The following is an 18,130-nucleotide window of genomic DNA, read 5'->3' as shown; positions in this document are numbered from 1 at the left end:
AGCTTTGTTATTGATGTAATGTCATATAATATAACACAAAAAAGTCCCGGGACTGACTCACTTGTGAGTTGTTTTAACCTTAGCTGTAGGTAAAAAAAGTGCTAACGGCGCCACCAGGAGGCCGAAAGTATATCACAGTTTTGTAACATTAAAGGGCCAGCAAACTCAACCGCACAAGGGGCCAAAATCCAAAACACACCTTAATTCGCGGGCCGAACACAATAAAAATGTATTAAACACTCTAAAACTACATTTTTAAAATGTTAATAACGTTACTTTTTAATATCTCTTTGAATAAAACAAAGGCAGGAATATTATTCCAGAATAAATCAACTTAATCCTGTAAAAACGTTCAATATTTTACTCTCCATAAAAATGTATTTTGTTAAAACTATACAAGTTTGAAATAACATCGGTCCATTAATAACAATAGCATAAAATGATCTGGAGGGCCGGATCCGGCCCGCGGGCCTTGACTTTGACACTTCTTAGAGTATTAGTGGAAACAGGTAAGGGGTTTTTACTAAACACTCTGCGGCCTCCGCAGCCACGACTTGGCGGGCCAAAAGATAACCTTTGGTGGGCCAAATTTAGCCCGCGGGCCCTACTTTGGGCACTCATGATCTAGACTTTAGTTGCGTCTCTCTGATCTGTCTATTCGCCTGTTATGGTCGTTGTCTACTAACATGCTGAGGTACAGTTGAGTTTGGGACCCCTTTGCACTGTTTTTACCTGTCAAATTATTGTTACAGTGACATTTTGATCTGTTTTAAAAGCGTTGCCAGTCATCTTTGAATTATGTTTTAAACCTTGATTTAAAAATCTGTGGTTTTCTAGGACATAGTTTCTGCAGAGTGGCAGGGGTTTATTAGAAATAGAAGTTGTGAGCAGGACTGTTGACTGGGGTGCAATGGATCACGGATAATCTGTGGTCCGTACAGATCACCAGCCACAGTTCAGCAAATGACAACAAATACACGTACTGTCCACCGTCTTTGTTTTAACATGTGTCTAAGTTACTTTTGACGGTTATTCAAAACCTGAAGCTCCCGCTGCATGTGGGAGGAGCCTCCATCAAAAACTTTTCTTGAACTCATCATGGAGGACGCGGATACTGAGAAATCCAGTTTATTTTTGTTGAAAAGCTGAATAAAAGCATCGGTACACGTCTCCGTGTCTGGATTCAGATCTCTCAGTGAGGAGCAGCAGGGTGATGCCATCAAGGAAAGGCAGTACGGCAAGCCAAAAGGATCAAAATCAGAAGGAAAAGCGGGCATGGCAGCGCCTCATCTCCACATAGGATATGGATTATTTGAACGTTCCCACAGTTTATTTCAATACTACAATTAATACCAAAAAATAATGAAAGTTCAATTTTAACTTGTTTTTTTTAAGATTTAATTTGGACATTTTGGGGGGGCAAATAGCATATTAATCATTCTTTTCTCTCGTTTTTTGTAGATTTGGTCCCCATACATGTAAATGTAATCCGAAACTACATGATTTAACATTTCTGTTTATATTAAAGTTCAAAGATGTGTGAGTCTATATTTATGCTTTGAAGTACTTTATGCAATTTTAGGCTTTTATCTTCTTGTTTTTCCTTATTTTTTCTTTTTACTGATCTGAGAAATGATCGAACCGTGACCCTAAAACCGTGACACGATTTGAACAAACCGTGAGTTTTGTGATCCGTTACACTCCTCCTGTAGATGCAGAGCAACACCACCGCCCTTCCCCTCCCCAGTGCTGAGAGCTCTCTGCTTATCCGCTCTCCCACTAGCTTTGTCAGAAGGTTGCCCTCTGTCTCCCCCTCTGGCTCCCTCCACACACAGTCTCCTGAGTATTAGTAACTTCCTGTTCTCTTCTCACTGCATTTCCCATCAGCCCTTGCAGCTCCTCCCAGAAGCTCCTCAGCTGCTTCTCATCTCCAATCACCCTCAACAGCTTAAAGCCAGAGCACCAAGCCAAGCTCAGTCTGAAGTATTATTCTCCCTTCTATCCTGAATCTCTGAATCCTGCCCTTACTGTTGCCGACTTGTTTTGAACTCCACTCTCTCCTGTCAGCCGCCTGCCTCGACTCCTGCCTGCCCTTGACCTCCGTTTGCCTCTCCTCTGACAAAGCCAAGCTGTGCCTGACCTTCGCCTGTCTCTGTCCACCGTCTGCCTCACCTATGAAATCTCCACGCCGTGCCTGACCTCTGCCTATCTGACCAGCTTCCTCCCCTAAGCTCTTAAATAAATACTGCGTATGGATCCAACTGCCTCTGACTCCGTGTTACAAGCTTACAGCCCCCACACCCCAAACATAGCATTGGTGATGCAATAAAAATGGCGATAAAATGTCAGAGGTATCCAGACGTACAGTTTAGATCCATATTCCAGCTCAGACGAGGAAAACAAAGACGTTCATAGATCTATTTGTCTGGAAGTAGATGATCAGCATGGAGTGGAGCAGGGAGACTTTGGTCCGCCCATTCCATTTTCTATGTCATAAAAACAATCTTTTTCAAACTTTTCCATCTACTCCTGATTCACAGCAATTTGAAAAGGAAATTCTCAGAAAAGTGACTTTGAGTTTCATTTTCTCATCAGAAAAATTCAACAAGAACATGTTAAAAACACTGAAAACACAATGTCTACTGGAGTGGCTCTTTAGATGTTACTGTGTTCTATAGATTATGGACTTTCTGATCTTTCTTCCCCTTTTTATTATTATTGTTTATTTGAATAAATAATAGAGTTTCCTACAGAAAGATCTCCCTCAGCATCCAGGATTTTGATCCGGCCGGATGAGGGATGATCCCTGTCATGTCCGATGCATTACATAACTCGGGTGAAGGAGCAAAACTATGTTTTTAATTACCCAAAGTGTTTCCATGCAGAGATGAGCTCATGTCTGTGTGATGACTTCATACAGGAAGTCTAAACAGGCTGTGGATGAGAGTGATATAGGTTCACTCCGGGGATGGACAACAGGATGCATCCCTGCGTCTCACTCGGACTCCTCATCCTCCTCTTCCTCACTGGGAGGAGTGTGGAGGTCGAAGGAGTTGAACATTTCTGTCATATACTGAAGCACCCCCCCGTGATGTGGATTGTGAAGTTGGGCTACAAACTGTTTAGTTTCAAACTTACTTTTAAGGTGGCTCCTGTTTGGATGGTTAGTATTCAGCCCCAAACACTTTGACAGTTCAAGAAAAGACCTGGTGCTGTTGCAGTTGATGAATTCGGGTAAATCAATCCTTTCATCAGGACTCACTCGATAAAGGCCGACCGTAATTACCAGCTTTGACCAAAACAGCTCCAAAGTCTGAGTTTGAGGGAAAGAGAAGAGATGCTGAGAGAAGAGAGTTGGGGATGTGTGAGTGTCTCCATGGTGACGGGCCTCTGCTCAGCGTGAGAATAGAGGTCTTTTATTGGTTGCCATGCCAACTCTTTCCGCTGTCGATTGGCTTAGAGGCGGTGCTAGGTCAAAGGTCAGAAAGGTGTCTGTGTTTTCACGTCCAAACTGTCCCCAATTAGATTGTTTTTTTATGCTGCTTCTAAAGACCCACTCCAATAAAAACTGTGTTTTTGGCGTTTTATCATGTTTTTGTAGCATTTTTCTGATGATGGAGGACTTAGATGAGGAAAATCAAGTTTAAAATGGCATTTCTTAGTATTTGTTTATTCTGATCACTGTAAATCAAGAGCAGATGAAAAAATGTTGATAAAAAAAATAGCTTATTTTTGATGCAGAAAATATGCTTGGTGGCCATGGGGGAGGGGAACGGGGGTGGGGTTGCTCCACACCAATGGTCCTGCCCAAAACTTCTAATACATTTTGATTGGCATTGATGGACATTTCTTATGTAACAGCGGTGAAGATTTACACTAGCGAGACACAGAGCTATCATAATCAGACAGGGGGGAACAGGGGCGGAGCTCCAAAAGCCACGCCCCCTCAGGGGAGAAATCGAAACAGAGGCTTCAGTTCAACATGAAAAATGTATTTTTAAGACATTTAGGTTGTGGGATTTTGGTTAAAAACTTCATTATCATAACTAAAACACTATTTGGGAATGTTTTTTTTTAATAAAAAAAAGGATCATGAGGGACTTTAATTAAACCAAAGTCCGATACTGCTACATGTTAGCTGCTTTAGTCAATTCCCACTAACACCTAACCTTGTCTGGATCTTGTTAAAAAAAAAAAAAAAAAAAAAAACAGACCGATATTTTAACAGAGCAAAATCGTTTTGACATCAGTAAACACAATCTAAATGAGTCCACTTATAAGACACCTTTTTTGGGTTTTTTTTTGTTTCTTAAAAAGTATTTTAAGTGTGCTTTAGATTGTGGAAAAATAAATATAAATCTAAAAATAACTCCAAAAAAATGATCCAAATGGATCTTTCATTTTTCCCAGGCAAGTTCAAGCTGCTGGATGAAGACCGGGACGTCAGTGATCCGGTACAGTATTTCTCCAGTGTGGAGGAGGTTGCCGCCGTCTTCCCCGACCGCGTCTTTGTCTTAGAGACAATCACTTTTAGTGTGAAGGTCAGTATTTTCCTAATTTGTAAGTAACTCTGCAGTTCTACATCTCCAGCGTTCACGTGTACATGTGTGTTCCAGGTGGTTTCAGGGGAGTTCAGTGAGGACAGTGAGCCCTACAGCTTCACTCTGCAGGCTGGAGATGAGCTGTCACTCATGGGGAAGGCGGAGCTTCTGTGCGCCACTTCTCCAAAAGAAAAGATGGGATTGAGCATGCTCCTCCGACGTTTAGGCAAGACTCCCAGAAGTAGGTCCAACTTCATAGAAATACCGAATTAGTACAATATCTCCTCTTAGAATTTGAGTGTAAAGGCCTTACAGCAAGGGTGTCAAAATCAATCGCACAAGGGGCCAAAATCCAAAACACACCTTAGGTCACGGGTCGAACAGGATAAACATTTATTGAACACTCTAAAACTACACTTTTAAAACTGTAAAACCACAAGTTTTTAACACAATCATGAACTACATATATAGCATTACCTGTGATAATGCTAGTGTGATTGCTGAAAGCTGAATTTGGCCGCTGAAGATTTTAGTGCTGATAGCTGAAAAAGCTGAAGCTGAGAGCCAGCTCAAATATTAGTTAAATATTAAATTGGCTTAAAAAACTGGAAAAGAAACTTTGATTAGCCAAAACTGCTAGCATATAGCTGAAAATATAGGTAAACTTCAAAATATCCAAAAAGACGGAGAAAAAGTATAAATTCGCCAAAACAGTTATCATCCAACACACCGAGGCAGCCATCCACGGCGCCAAGCACATGACACGAAGAAATGCAAAGAACAAATGTAAGCAGCTAAAATATTAGCTAAACCCCAAAACAACCTAAAAGAATCTTAGAAATTCAATTCAATTTTATTTATATAGCCCAATATCACAAAAACATCGGCCTCATTGGACTTTATGCCGGTAATTTTTTACAGATCCAGAAGATCAGTCGTAAAATATAAACAAGAGCTAATTGCTAAACTAATCAATTAAATTAAACTGGTAAAAGTAGTAATTAGTAAATGCCAAAATAGTCCAAAAAGCTAGCAGAATGACAATTTTTAAAACTTTAAAACTGTAACTTTTTAACCTAATAATGAATAATAAAAAGGCAGGAATATTATTCCATAATAAATCAACTTAAACCTTAAATAACTTTCAATATTTTACTCTTCATAAAAATATATGTTGTCAAAATTATACAAGTTAGAAATAAGCGCAAGATAACATCAGGTCATTTATAACAATAAAATAAAATGATCTGGAGGGCCGTATCCAGCCCCTGTGCCTTGACTTTGACTCAACTGTCTTACAGCGCTCACAGTAACTCTAGAACTTGTTTGCAACACTGACATTTTGGCAAAGTGCCGTGTACCTCTTCAAAATTCCTTCTTCCGGATCGGAAGAAAGCAAGAAAGTGTCTTTAAAACTGGACTGTTAAACTGTCAAAACTGAAAGTTCCCTGTCCTAACATGTTTGTTCAATGTTCTGTTCTTCAGGTAAAACCCCCTGCCTGGTCTGCATGAACCATCGCACCAATCAGAGTGTCAGCTTGCCCTTTGGCTGCCGGGGACGCTTCTGCACACGTTCTCCACTGGAGCAAGGCATGCTGGGAGGAGAGCACACAGTCCGCAGCATCATTGAAAGAGTTCGCCTCCCGGTCAACGTGTCCGTTCCGTCCCGACCACCACAGAACCCCTTTGATCGCCATGCGGTGCGCGAGGGCCACCGCTACAAGCTACTAAACATCGTCAGCAAGACTGTGGTGATCTGTTTGGTTCTTCGTCGACAGGAAGTGTCCCCCTCCCACTTCCTCTTGCTGCGCTGCATGCCCTGTTTCAATGTGGCTGTAGCCTCTGTTCACACGGCGGCCCTGGAGAACCTTCTGCTCCGGCACGCCTTCGATCCGGACGCATACTCCCGAGCTGTCAGAGAAACCCGACCGGAGCTGGAGTGCATGACCGAGGAGTGTGTGAGTCCAAGACGTTCTGGCGTGTGCGTGTCGGGTCAGGACGCGCTGGCTCCAGCTCTGCAGCGCCTGTCAATGTGTGGGTATGTCGGCGGGGTTTCCCAAAGCGTTCCGGAGCGATGCCGAGACTCTTTCGGAGAGCGCCTAGAGGATGTACCCGGGGAGGAGAGGGAGTACATGACTCCGGAGTGGACTGAGAATGACATTAGGACCAGTGAAGAGATCCCTTATGAAGAACTTTGGACCAGTCAGAACACAGAGAGTTTAGGGAAGGAGCCCAGCCTTATATCCTTCCACTCCTCATCTGCAATGGATGGTTCTATTGGTACCATGGTCGCTAAAGTGTCAACCCCACCGCCTGTACCTCCAAAATCTGATGCTGTAAGTACAAGTTTAGAAAGTTTTTCATCCATTACTACACTGTTTGGTGTGACTTATTCACTAGAACAAAATTAGGGAATTTCTGCAAAAACAGTTGTTCTTTCTTCTGTACTTTAACCCTACTGCATCTTCGTATTGTCTGTACTCTAACCCTACTATATCGTCGTATCATCCATACTTTCCTCCCACTGTATCGTCGTTCTGTCTGTAGTTGCACCCTACTGTATCGTCTGTACTTTCACCCTATTCTATCATCGTACCGTCTGTACCTTCACCAGACTGTATCGTCTGTACCTTCACCAGACTGTATCGTCGTATCTTTTGTACTTTCACCGTATTGTAATGTCGTATTCTCTGTACCTTTATGGTACTGTATCTTTGTAGCTTCTGTACTTTCATCCTACTGTATCATCGTAACGTTAGTACTTTCACCCTACTGTATCCTCATATTGTCTGTACTTTCAGCATAATCTATCGTCTGTACTTTCATTCTACTGTATTGTCTGTACTTTCCCCCTCATTGTATCGTCATTCTCTCTGTACCTTTACCATACTGTATCTTCATAACGTCTGTACTTTCACTCCACTGTATCGTCGGTAATTTCACCCTACTGTCGCCATACCGTCTGTACCTTTACCATACTATATTGTCTGTACTTTCTCCCTACTGTACTGTCTCGTCTGTACTTTCAAATCAAATCAAACTTTATTTGTTTAGCACCTTTCCAAAAATCAATTTCACTGAAAGTGTTTTAGATAAAAGCATTATCAAATTTTAAAAACAAAGAACAAGAGAAAAATCTTAGAACCCAAACAATGCTGTCAACCCCCCCCACCCACACACACACGCACAAACACACCCTGACATATTGCCACACCGAGGCAGGGAAGAAAATAAATAAAAAAACACTAAAATGATGGAAAGTAGAAATCCGGCTTTGTACTGAAGTGAGGAAACAATATTTTAGGGACTTGTCCACACCAGTGACCCCCAATCAAGTTTACAGTGTACGGTACCACAGGACCCTCCAGAGCCGAGCAGACCCGGGAGATCCCCCTGCAGTGACCTCGTTTACTGAGAAGGGTCAATCACTGCCGTGGAGGGTCCCTCTGATGAAAACGGTGGAGTTAAAATGTAAAAAGACTCAAATAGATTAAAAATAAATAAATAAAAAATAGATATAAGTAACTAGACAAATAAATAAATGAAATAGAAAGACATCATTCAGTAAAAGTAAATAAATATCAATTAAGTAAAAAGAGAGCATAAAACAAAATATCAAATAACTTTTTAAATTTAACTAAAACTAAGCATCATCTGTACTTTCACCGTACTGTATTGTCATATTCTCGACTTTAATAATAATAATAATAATAATATTATTACCCTTTCACCCTACTCTATCGTTTTATCATCTGTACTTTCACCGCACTGTATCATCGTATCTTCTCGTTTTTCTCCCTACTGTAACGTCATATTTTCTGTATTTTCACCGTACTGTAAAGTCGTATCGTCTGTACGTTCACCGTACTATGTCATTGTAACCTTTGTACTTTCAACATACTGTATGCTGTATCCTCTGTTCTTCCACCCTAGTGTATTGTCGTATCATCTGTACATTTACTTATTTTATTGTCGCATCGTCTCAACTTTCACAGTACTGTAACGCTGTATTTCTCTGTACTTTCACCGCACTGTAAAGTCGTATCATCTGGACTGTCACCTCTTTGTATTTTGGTATCATCTGTATTTTCACCATACTGTATCATCGTATCGTCTGTACTTTAACCGTACTGCAAGTCATGCTTTGAGACAGTGTTTCATGCGACTCTTAGTAACCAAAATTATTTGGGCTGATGTCTTTAAAGTTTCCTCACAATAGACACTGGGTCAGTTTAGCTACAAAAACTGATAGTTCCAGCCTTTTCTGGCTATAAACACTTAACCCAAATGTATTCTCTCTGTTTCTGCAAATATATCTAGAAGAACCCTTTGAACCAGACAAAAAAAGTAAAAAGTAAAGTAAAACCACTAAAAATGTTGGAGCACAAAGAAAGCATTTACACAAATATCAGATTTTGGGGCTTTGGTTATTTAATTTTAATTAACCAAAATTAACCAAGTATTTATTTATTTTGTGGAAGACAACCCAGATTCAATGGTAGAATTTCATTACAACATTAATAACCTGATTACCCGAGGCGGGGCTTCAAGCACATCAAAGTCACCTGATGTACCTTTGTTCATGTCTATGTATTACTGAGCAATATCTTCTGCGTGCTCTGTGAAACGACAGGAGCTAACAACGCTAGCAACTGTTGCTAAGGACTTTTCTGACGACCAGATCCAACAACAATAGCAAATGCAAAGTTTTAAGCATAAAGCTGAAACATCGCAAAGCAAATACAAAGCTATCATCAAAGAAGTGTGGACATGCAGAAGATAATGCTTAGTAGAATTTGAACTTTCATATTAAGGCGGGGGCCGCAAAATATTGACTTGGGGGATACAAAGGGCCTGCGGGCCGCCAGTTTGAGACCCCTGCTGTAGAGCGAACATTTTTTTGCACATTCTTTCCTTTGGGCATACTGCGGTCATAGCAAACAAGTAAGCGTGAAAAAGTGCCCAGATGCATCATCATTTTTCAATTTTTTTAAAACCTCCATCCTCTGGGCTGTGCATCGGCCTTATAAGTGCTGTTCATGTGTGTTCAGCCTGACTGTTATAAATGAGGAAATTAGACAGACGGGGGAATCCTATAGCACCTTACTAATGACTAGAGTGTGGTATAAGGACCCCGTACGACAGTATCATCCTTACGTCATAAGTGTTTGTGACATTATCCTCACAAATACTAAACGAAACACTTACCACATGCCTGACATGGGTATGTTCCATTTTAATGGTGTCCATAAGATCCTCAAGGACTTAAAACACATCTGTGCTCCCTTTAAGATGCAGAAACTTGTATCTACAACCCTTTATGTACCTGGATGACCCAAAAACCAGCAGAACCTGTACAGGTGATTGTGACTGAGGTCTTAATGTGAGGCTGAAAGTCAAATCTGAGTCTATCACCACTCCAAGATTTCTAACTGGACTATTGGTCTTAATTGCTCTAGAAATTGAGACTTTAGTTACCTTCACTCTTTTTTTCCTGTTTCTAAAAGCAGTGTATATCTAGATATCTGCTTGAAGGAATGTTGACGTCATCCTGTAAAGCTACTGGACATGTTAAGATCTTAATAGACTTGAGCACGCTTTTAGAAAATCGTGTTCACACTGGACCGTTGCTGCCTGATACTAGCATGTGTACCTACAGTTGGAAGATGGTTGGTGCAGAATGTTGTGGGGAAAATCTGGCAAATCTTTTGCTCCAGACATTTTTTTTTTCACAGCTCCATTCTGATATATGAAAGACTTGGTGTCATATAATCCCAGCCAGGCGCAAACAGCAGTCATTAATTTCTCCTTTGTGAGTAATTTTCAACCAGTTGGTACTTCCTTGTTTTGAAAAGAACACCATCCATATGTACATCACTACCAAATCAGTCTCTGATTGGTCATAGTTCTACTGGTTTAACTTTCAGTGCATGTTCAATTGCTGTGTGTTTTGTACGTAGAGCCCAAAAATGGAATTAAAGGGTAACCAAACAGGGAAGTTGGAGGCTGACTTCACCCACAGCTGAAATTTGAAAATCCAGTCAGAGGGGCGGGGCTTGGGGGAACAGGACTGTTATCATTACTGGAACTGTAGACCAGAACTTTGGACTCCTGAAATGACCTGGGACTTAAACGGTTTTACCAATCATGAAATTTAAATGTAATACCTCAATTCAACCTGTAGGGGGCAGGACACAGACGGGTTTTGACTATATTTTCAACAATTTAGCAATTTTTTTTTAGTTTGTCAAAAATGTGCCAATGACCAACAGACAGCACTTTTAAAGCCCCGTTTATAGAAGTCAACAGACAAAAAAAGTTGATTAAGGGTTTGTTTACCCTTTAAAATGTTGCGTAGCAACATGTGAACCTGAGAGTTTTGAAGGCCAGAACAGCCATATATGCACGTTTACATAGACTTTACATTGGAAGCGGTCGCTGAGGCGTGCATTTCCGAACCTGGTGTGAACATAGCATAACAGATCATTAACATGCTTATGTGAGAGTGTCATCTGCATAACTAAAATATCAAACACTATTAGGCCCAATCTGAATTCTTCCCTTCTCCCTATCTCTACATTTAGCCCTTCAATCGGGGAGTCATGGAAAAATAGTGCTTCAGAATTCAGACGTCACTTTCGCTTGATGACGTCACCAATAGTCGCTTGTCAGCTAGCATTAGCATGGAGCTTCCAGTGCTCAAATATACATAACAACAGCCATTTTATAACTTTAAAAAGGTTATGCTACAACAAAAACTAATTTCTTATATTTAAATGTAAACTTGTGTGATTCAGTGCACAACCACGTGAAGAAAAGCGCTTCTCCTTCACAGTGCAACAAGGTTTACCCTTGCAACGGAGAACTTTGTATCCCTCTGTTTGGTGGGTGGGATATTAAAAAAAAACATTTTGGAAACCACTTCGACTACAAATGCGCATTAAAATGGAGGGTTAGGGAGAAGGGAAGATTTCAGATTGGCCCTTTTAGTCTGCATGATCTGACCCAGAGGGAACAGGTTATCCAGCAGAGATCCGAGATCAGAGATGGCATGGAGAATCATTTCATATTTTTTGTCACTTATGGAAATAACACAGCTGGATAAAGCCGTGTGGATTTGTTCCAGAATGACAGGAGGATTTCATTGTCTACAGTCTTAACAGCTGCACTCAGATTAGGAAATTCCAAGATTGATCAGCTGTGCAATGTCCGTGGAACAGAAGTGCACCAGCAGCTTCAGGCTGGATATTACCAATAATGATGACTTTTTTATGTAGCAGCGGTGAAGATTACGCTAGCGAGACACAGAGCTATCAGAATCAGACAGGGGGTATCAGGGGCGGAGCTATTCACCTCAGCCTTAAAAGCCACGCCCCCTCAGAGAAGATTTTGGAAACAGAGGCTTCAGATCAACATGAAAATGTATTTTTAAGACATTTAGGTTGTGGGATTTTGGTTAAAAACTTCATTATCAGAATTAAAACACTACTGGGAATGCTTTTTTTTAGTTTAAAAAACGATCATAGGGGGACTTTAAGTAGTATGTGTAAGCACTTTACTACTGTAAAGTTTTGTGTATCAACACAAAGGTACTTTTCTTAGCTTGCAAATCTGTTCTGTTTATGCTAATTTTGTAAAAAAAGTTGAAGAGTTATGGTTATTCACAGTTTATTATGTTATTAATATGTCTTCCAAAGACACAAATATTATCCTTTTTGAAGTTATTCATCACTAAATAAGAGATAGAGATGTAAGACACGAGTCAGTGGTTGTCTGTCTGACATTATATGTACTTGAAACAAAAGTAACGAATTTAAAGGAGAATTTTTTTTTCATTTCAGATGTAAAGTTCCGATTGCCTTTGGTCATTTAGTACTCGATTTTATTTCTTTTTGTTAAACTATTGATGGATCACTGTTAAGAAAAGACCCCTGATGGGGATTTGTGTAGTACTTAGTTTGCTCTAGTAAACAGACAATAGATTAAAACAAATGAAAGATGGAATGGTCATTTTCAGAAGATTTTTTATCAATTGTTTTGAAAATCTATCTCTGTTGCTGATTTTTGAAAAACTTTTTTTGGTATTTTTTAATCACTTTCATGTTTTTTTGTTCCAGTTGACGACATTGGATGCAAATGAAAAATAATCCCAGAAGCAAACAAGTGTGGAGCCATGTTTCTGTGTGCATGAGTTGCCCACGTTTGTAATATTGAGCTGTTCCCCAGCATTAGTGTCAGTGTGTTTAAGGGGTTCATTATCACGCTTTTGTTGTGTTTGCATAACTCTGGGTGTGGGTGTGACACCAGCTGAACTGCTGGATTATGGCCTGTCACGCAGTCTTCTCCTTTTCCTGATACTTAGCCCGCCAACACACACACTGCTGGATGTGAGACGCTGGTTTGCTTTGACATGTAACAACTCACCACACGCTCACAGAAAGCTCCCCCAGGAGTGGGGATGTGCCCAACCCTGCTGACGCCTGTGCGTTTTTGTCTTCCTAGGTGAGGGAGGAGTGTCGGTACTTGATTGCACCTCCAGTGCCTCCTCGTTGCTCCAAAGGGGGCTCCATCTCCAGTCCGGCCCCCAGCCCTCCAGTACCTCCTCGATTCCCCAAAACCTCTGTCTCCCCAAGGCCAAACCTCTCCTTTTACTCCTCTGGACTGCATGACAGGTACCAGCATTTCTTCTTATTTTTTCTTAATCATATTTCATTGATATTTTTGTTTATTCAAACAAAACAAACACAAAAAAACAACAACAAAAAAACAAAGACTAGGGCTGGTTATCGATAAGAATTTCCAGAAATACTCTGAATCAATTCACAGGAGCCTGGATCGATTTGATTACGATTTTTTTTTTAATACAATTCAATTTTGAGTTAACACATTGATACACATTTGTTTAGAAATACATTAATAATCTACTATATGTTCTGAGTATATTCATATTAATCTGATCCAGTTCACATACTGTAAATGTATTAGTGAAATAATGAGATTGTTAATATCATCCAGTGTTACATAGATTCTCTAAAGGAGAAGTTCTAACTAAAATGTTCAGATCATTAACATTGGAAACATTGTTCTGCTTCTCCTGGAGGACGTTTCAGTTTGGACACTAGGTGGAGATCACGCTATAGCATTACACCTTATTCCAGAAGAAGAAAATATGAGCAAAAAACACTGATTTAGACCACAAATAGTTACTTTAAAAATATTTCCTTAAAAAAGTTCATTTTTGTGAGTTTAAAAAGATGTTCATTTAGTCAGAATGTATGTTTAGGTCACCCGAGCGTTAGCATTAGCCGTCCTATGGGAAATTCCATTGCATGTTAGCATTAAGCTAGCAGACTTTAGCTTTATGTGCTAAATCAGTCTATATTTTTATGAATCGATGATTGATCTATTAGGCTTAAATCGATTCAAATCCATTTTATCAACCCAGCCCTAACAAAAACTATAAAGTGTTCTTTTTTTTACTCATTTGTTTTACTTTCATAAGATGCAAATTCATCTTTACAAAACTTACAAGTTCTGCTGGTTTTGGAAAAATAAGGAAATAGTACTAGGACTAGTACTACTAATACTAACTAGGACTTTAATTACTTTAAACAGAACATTAAAAACACAAATACCCACTTACACTTTGGTGGAGTGGTTAGCGCCCTCACATCACAGTGAGAGGGTTCAAATCCCTGCCAGGTTTTTCTGTGTGGAGTTTGCATGTTCTTCTTGAGTATATGTGAGTTTTCTGTGAGCACTATTTGTCTGTAAATCCTCACATCCTTACTCTTTACCACAGCCTTTCGTCCCCTCCCATCCTCTTAGATCATCTGATTCTAAAAGTACCAAAAACAAAACTCAAACTGAGACTGTGCTTTTGCTGCAGCAGCTTCAAAACTCTAAAACGATCATCCAGTTCATGTTAGAGTCTATTTCATTTTTCTAAGCTCTCTCTTAAGACCCACTTTTTAAAACTAGCTTTTAATACTCAATGAAGAGGTTCCCTCATGTTCTTTTAACCAACACATTTCAATGTATTATGTAATATGTAATGTTAGTAAAATGTTTTGTTTTAAGAATGTAACTTTATAAGCATTTCTTTGTACACTTCTAATCTAATTAGGTCTAATTTATATGTTTTTATATTGTCATCGATAAAGCACTTCAACTCTGTATGGGCAATTTAAGTACTTTATAAATAAAGTTTTTATAATTATTAATTATAATTATTAGTGACTAAGGCCTGGTTCACACAGGACGCGGAACAGAGACCGCTTCCATTCGGCACCCTTGTTAACGTTTGGTGTGGTTAACACCAGCAGCGGAGCCCTGCGGCCACGCGTGTGTGTATATATATATATATATATATATATATATATATATACATATACAGTGTATATAGTATTGCTGATGTGTAATCAGTCCTCTGCTGAAGGCTCGTGGCGTGGAGTGGATTGTTTCGCCGCGTCTGGTCTTTTGTGTGCGAACCGCGAGCGATCTGTATCAATTCTGGCAGGAAGTTACATCAAGATACAAGAGAAAATCCGGTTTATTTTCAAAATATAACCAATTTATCCTCAAAAAACATTGCGATTGATAAATGCGATCGCAGGAGAGAGCGGACGCTCCAGTGTGAACCTAGCGTACAGCAGTGGTCTGCAACCTGAGGCTCTGGAGCCACTTGAGACTCTTTTATCTTAATATAGCGTCTCTCTGGCTACAGAAAATGAATTGATGGTAGCATTGGTTGGTTTGAATTTAGCTTGTTAGATTTATGAGTTTATGGGTAAGATGCTCCTAAAACAGTAAGACAAACTTTGTCAAGTTTATTTTTTATTTTTTGTTGTTTTTTTTTAATTAAAGCTTTTTACACTACACAAAATACAACATTTAGTCATTTATTTGAGATTAAATGCACATTTTTTTTAAAGCATACAGCTTTTTATGGAAACGTTTTCATTGTTTTTTCTTAGCTGATCTTGGTCTGAATATTTTTCTTTTTGTCTTTATTCTTTTATTTTTATGACATTTAAGCAACTCACATTGTTTGGCGTTGTATAAAAATATTTATATTAATTTGACAAAAAAACTTTTTAAAGAAACTGCAGTTTATTTTTTTAATTAAATGTCATAACAAAAACAAAATGTAATTTTGAAATTGATGCACATGTTCAACAACTTGTAACTTCCTGTTTTGAAGGAAGATAATTGCACATTAGTTGGTAGATTGTTTTTTTGAGAGGTTTCTGGAATTTTTTTTGTTAAATTGGAGCTACAAATATAATTGTTAAGGTGAGTAAACTATCAAATCAATTATAATTTGATAAAAATGTATAATTTTAAATGCAACAAATTACAGATCTTTTGTTAATTGATCCAATATTTAATTTTTTTCAGTGTAAGATGGATTCATCATTTTAGAGGCAGATTAACTATATTTTAAATACCTTTCAAATTTAAATTCTGATGATGTCATTTCCTTCTGTCGTCCCTCAGCTGCTCGCCCTCCCCAGACGCCACCCTCTACTGTTATCCGTGCTCTTGGGGCGATTGTCCTGCTCCCAATCCAGCCAGTCCTGACCCCGCCTCCTCCCTCCCCGCAGACAGCTCCACCAACCCTAAGCCGGCGCAGGCCACCTGGGCGGAGCCATGGGTGGACTCCTTGTCCTCCTCAGTACCCAGACTCAGACCTCCACCTCCACAGAGTCGATTTGCTCCCTTTGGTGCCTTGAACCCCTTCAACCGTCAGTCCCCCTGCCCGTCACCGGAGCCGGCGGCCAACACCACCACAGATTTTTCCAGAGGAGCAGAGGGGGGCGGGACACCTTCAGGGGTCACGGAGGGGCCGTCCCTGCCGCCCGACCTCACCTGGCGGCCGCCGGCCGATCTGTCTGCGCTGTCGCTGGAGGAGGTGTCGGCGTGCCTGCGCTTCATCGGCCTTCCCGAGGCAGCGGTGGGCGTTTTCCAGAGGGAGCGGATCGACGGCAGCCTGCTGGTTCAGCTGACAGAGGACATCCTGTCGCACGATTTCCACCTGAGCCGGCTTCACGTGACCAAAATCACACAGTTCATCCAGGGCTGGAGGCCCAAAATCTGAAAGATTCTGCTCAATGTGCCTTCTACTGTGACCCACTGACTGCTGAGCCCCAAACAGAAGGAAAGGACGCCACCTGGTGGTCAAACAAAAGACTCCCAGACTAGAACAAAAACACATTCAAGTTTGAATTTTACACACAATTTTAAGTGTTTAAACGTCCTATTATTTGCATCTCAGTAGATGCTCATTTATTTCAAATTAAATAAAGTTATAATGTGAGCTTAAAGGACATTTAAAACATGCAGTGTTGTTTATTGAAGCCATTCAGTGCCCATTTTTATCTGAGCTCCCTTTATGGGTCGTAGGAGAGTGATACACTGAAATGAAGTAACATAGATTTCTCCTAATGTACCTCAAACTGCTTGTTCAGAAATACTTGATATAGGAATGCAAACAAATAAATGTAATCCAACGGAAAACTGTCTAATTTCCTCTGATTTCTTAGGTCTGAAATTTTTTTCTACATTTTTTCTTTCATACACAAAATGATAAAAATGAACAAAAGAAAAATATAAATGAAGAAAAATATATATAATTTGTAAAATAATAATAAATCATAAAAATATAACTATAAAGAAAGCAAAAAGACAACTGAAATAAATTCAGTTCATCCAGACCAGGAAGATCTGAACGTCTGAAGGAAGACCAAACAGTCTTGGAGGTTATCTCAAGGAGCTCAACTATTCTACTATTTTCCTCACTTTGGAGAGAGCAGGTACCTGATCAGGTGGTTAAAGAGCTGGGAAACCAGCGGCCTTATACAATTTAGCTTAGACATTTAATAGTTGCAGTGCTCAAAATTTCACGTCTAAATGTCCAAATATTCTGTAGGACACCATAGTGAATCAAACCCCAACCTGCTAAAGCAGGCATAGCATTACCTGTGCCTTTAGTTTTTGGAGTATACATGAAAGGTGAAGCCAAAGTGGCGTTCAACTTTGTTTCTGTCTGTGGTTCTGCAATGCTTGTACTTTTGTACCCATCAACAACGTCTAACACTTGGATGGACCTGTGTTTCTGCTCCACTGTAGCATGCTAGTGAGCTACGCTGTAGCATGCTAGTTAGCTTCTCTGTCTCCAGGTAGCGAACACCACTGTAGCATGCTAGCGAGGTCCACTGTAGCATGCTAATGAGCTCCGCTGTAGCATGCTAGTGAGCTACCATGCAGCATGCTAGCGAGGTCCACTGTCTGAGGTAGTGAGCGCTACTGTAGCATGCTACCAAGCTCCACTGTAGCATGCTAGTGAGCTCCACTGTAGCATGCTAGTGAGCTGCGCTGTAGCATGCTAGTGAGCTACTCTGTTCATCCTAGTTAGCTCCTATGTCTCGAGGAAGTGAACACCACTGTATCATGCTAGCGAGGGCCAGTGTAGCATGCTAGTGAGGTCCACTGTAGCATGCTAGCAAGGTCTAGTGTAGCATGCTAGTGAGCTCTACTATAGCAAGCTAGGGGGCTCCTCTCTACCACGCTAGTGAGCTCCGCTCTAG

The 18,130-nt window shown here is 40.2% G+C and overlaps 1 protein-coding gene across 1 annotated transcript in view; it reads left to right on the top strand.

Annotated features, from left to right (window-relative positions):
* The window catches only part of gareml (GRB2 associated, regulator of MAPK1-like), a 34,706-nt gene extending 17,013 nt beyond the window's left edge, over window positions 1-17,693 (top strand). Inside the window, exons 3-7 of the mRNA XM_024290447.2 lie at window positions 4,411-4,541; window positions 4,617-4,782; window positions 6,027-6,877; window positions 13,044-13,213; window positions 16,041-17,693. Of these exons, the coding sequence (XP_024146215.1) occupies window positions 4,411-4,541; window positions 4,617-4,782; window positions 6,027-6,877; window positions 13,044-13,213; window positions 16,041-16,641 (1,919 nt within the window). The 3' untranslated portion in view covers window positions 16,642-17,693. The remainder of the gene's footprint in view (window positions 1-4,410; window positions 4,542-4,616; window positions 4,783-6,026; window positions 6,878-13,043; window positions 13,214-16,040) is intronic.
* Window positions 17,694-18,130: the final 437 nt, after the last annotated feature.

Source organism: Oryzias melastigma, linkage group LG24, assembly GCF_002922805.2.
Source record: "Oryzias melastigma strain HK-1 linkage group LG24, ASM292280v2, whole genome shotgun sequence".
Classification (NCBI taxonomy): Eukaryota; Metazoa; Chordata; class Actinopteri; order Beloniformes; family Adrianichthyidae; genus Oryzias; species Oryzias melastigma.
Note: the sequence above shows the minus strand (reverse complement) of the source record. Positions and strands in the feature narration are given on the sequence as shown.